We start from the raw sequence: 1,871 nt of genomic DNA, 5'->3' as shown, positions 1-1,871 counted from the left end.
TATCCACTCACTAGCCATTGCTGTTCATCTGGATGGAGCTTTAGAAATATTTCCCACAGAAGGATTAGTAAGATAAATCACAATATGTAAATTTTTGTTAATTATGGCACCCACATTATCAAGAATTTATATTTTATATTCAATTGGTTTGGGAGTGATGACTTCAACAAGTCACCCTATAATTTGTACCACATGAATCCATTTTTTAAAGTTTTTAATTTAACAAAGGCTGAAGATCTGGCATTTTCGTAGACTTGGATCATGTAACTTTAAGGTCACTGGAAAGTGATGGCCATGCCACATTTTTAGTATGACCTTGTTTTCCCACTAAATTTGCACATACTGACACATGAGTAAAAACTGTAAAATATGGCACAAGCATCCTGTTACAACTGTATTTCTCAGTAAAATAAACCATCATATATTCTTGAGGAAAGGTGGCAGGGGAAAAAATTAAATGAAATTTACTTTCCAAGGCATACATATCTGTTTTGAACATTGGACATTTATAATGAATTCCTACTATTTCCCAATGAAATGCCATGTATGCATACAAAACATTTAGAGCAAATTTGGCCACAACCTTAAGTAATTACTTCTCACATATTTTAGGGAAAATCTTTTCAGATTAGATCAATGAGACCACGATTATTCGAAGACTGGGTATCAGTAGAATTGCAGTTCCACTAACCCTGATTGTGTCTAATGTATCATGTCCAAGTCATAATAAGAGACCAACTGTTTCATACTCAAAATATCAAAGAATGTTTGTAATTACAATTAACAGAAACTTTTTCTCTGTAACACATAAAAGACTACACAAAATGAGGTGAGCCATAGGAAAATACCACTTCTTTGGACCTAGCTATTCCCTTCCCTCAATATGACACTAATCCTGTCAACAGTTCTCAGATACCATTATACACTGAAAAGTAGAAATCATTGGATATAACAAGACATATCTGCTTAAATAAAGGCTCAATGCATTTAAATCCATGGATTGGGGGGATGGGAAGGTAAAACTTGCTCGTAAGTAACATACATTTTAATTCCAAATTATTATTATAAATAAAACAAAAAACAGATATTTAAAGACATCAAGGATACTTGCAAATAAAATAGAAAACATTCCCTAAAATAGAGAAATGACTTATTACAAAAGAAAATACGCACTATGTGGTAGCTATAAAATATGAAATGCCTCCAAGTATTAATCGTTCATGGAACCCTCATGGATTACCGCCCGTGCCAAATTGTCTGACAGTGCTAATCGGATGTCTTTCTCCTTCTCCAAGAAGGAAGTAATGGCTGCTTCTGTCTCCAATGGGCTATTCTTATCTCTGTAATTTATGGAAGTAAAAAAATCCAAATGTGAGAATATGTGAAAAGAACTGAAACAAGTGTGGAATTTACAATTATTTATGCACAATTACTCTATATCTATATATTCACATCTATAAATAATTTCTTGTATAAATTTGGTTATTTACTCACTGTATTTACTACAATTCATATGAGATGCAGACTACTTAAAAAAAACTACAAAGAACACTAGAACAGTATCACAATTTGGGAAGGCAAGTTTCTAACCTTTGTATGAACAACTAAGTATATGCTTACAACACCAAAGACTACTCACTTTTTATTTATGTTATGACTAAGATTATGTAAACAGTACATGAGCTCGTAAGTCTGTTCTGCAGTAATAACAGGTTCTTCACTCTTCAGAAGAGGTAAAGCATCCAAAAGAAGGACTGGCCAAAAGCTGAAATGATTTATAAATAGTTTTTGTTACATTGGTTTTTAGTTCAATACCATAAAGAAAAAAATTTGAAGCTATGAATATTTATCAACAAGAGGCAAAAAATCAC

The 1,871-nt window shown here is 32.3% G+C and overlaps 1 protein-coding gene across 1 annotated transcript in view; it reads right to left on the bottom strand.

The window, feature by feature from the left end:
• Positions 1–1,030: 1,030 nt before the first annotated feature.
• LOC119590828 (nuclear pore complex protein Nup85-like) overlaps positions 1,031–1,871 on the bottom strand; it is a 14,259-nt gene continuing 13,418 nt past the window's right edge. Inside the window, exons 14-15 of the mRNA XM_037939584.1 lie at positions 1,640–1,765; positions 1,031–1,340 (exon numbers count right to left, since the gene is read on the bottom strand). Coding sequence (XP_037795512.1) covers positions 1,211–1,340; positions 1,640–1,765 — 256 coding nt within the window. The 3' untranslated portion in view covers positions 1,031–1,210. The remainder of the gene's footprint in view (positions 1,341–1,639; positions 1,766–1,871) is intronic.

Source organism: Penaeus monodon, chromosome 27 (genome assembly GCF_015228065.2).
Source record: "Penaeus monodon isolate SGIC_2016 chromosome 27, NSTDA_Pmon_1, whole genome shotgun sequence".
In the NCBI taxonomy this organism is placed as follows: Eukaryota; Metazoa; Arthropoda; class Malacostraca; order Decapoda; family Penaeidae; genus Penaeus; species Penaeus monodon.
The sequence above is the reverse complement of the archived record's forward strand: the minus strand, read 5'-3'. Positions and strand labels throughout refer to the sequence as shown.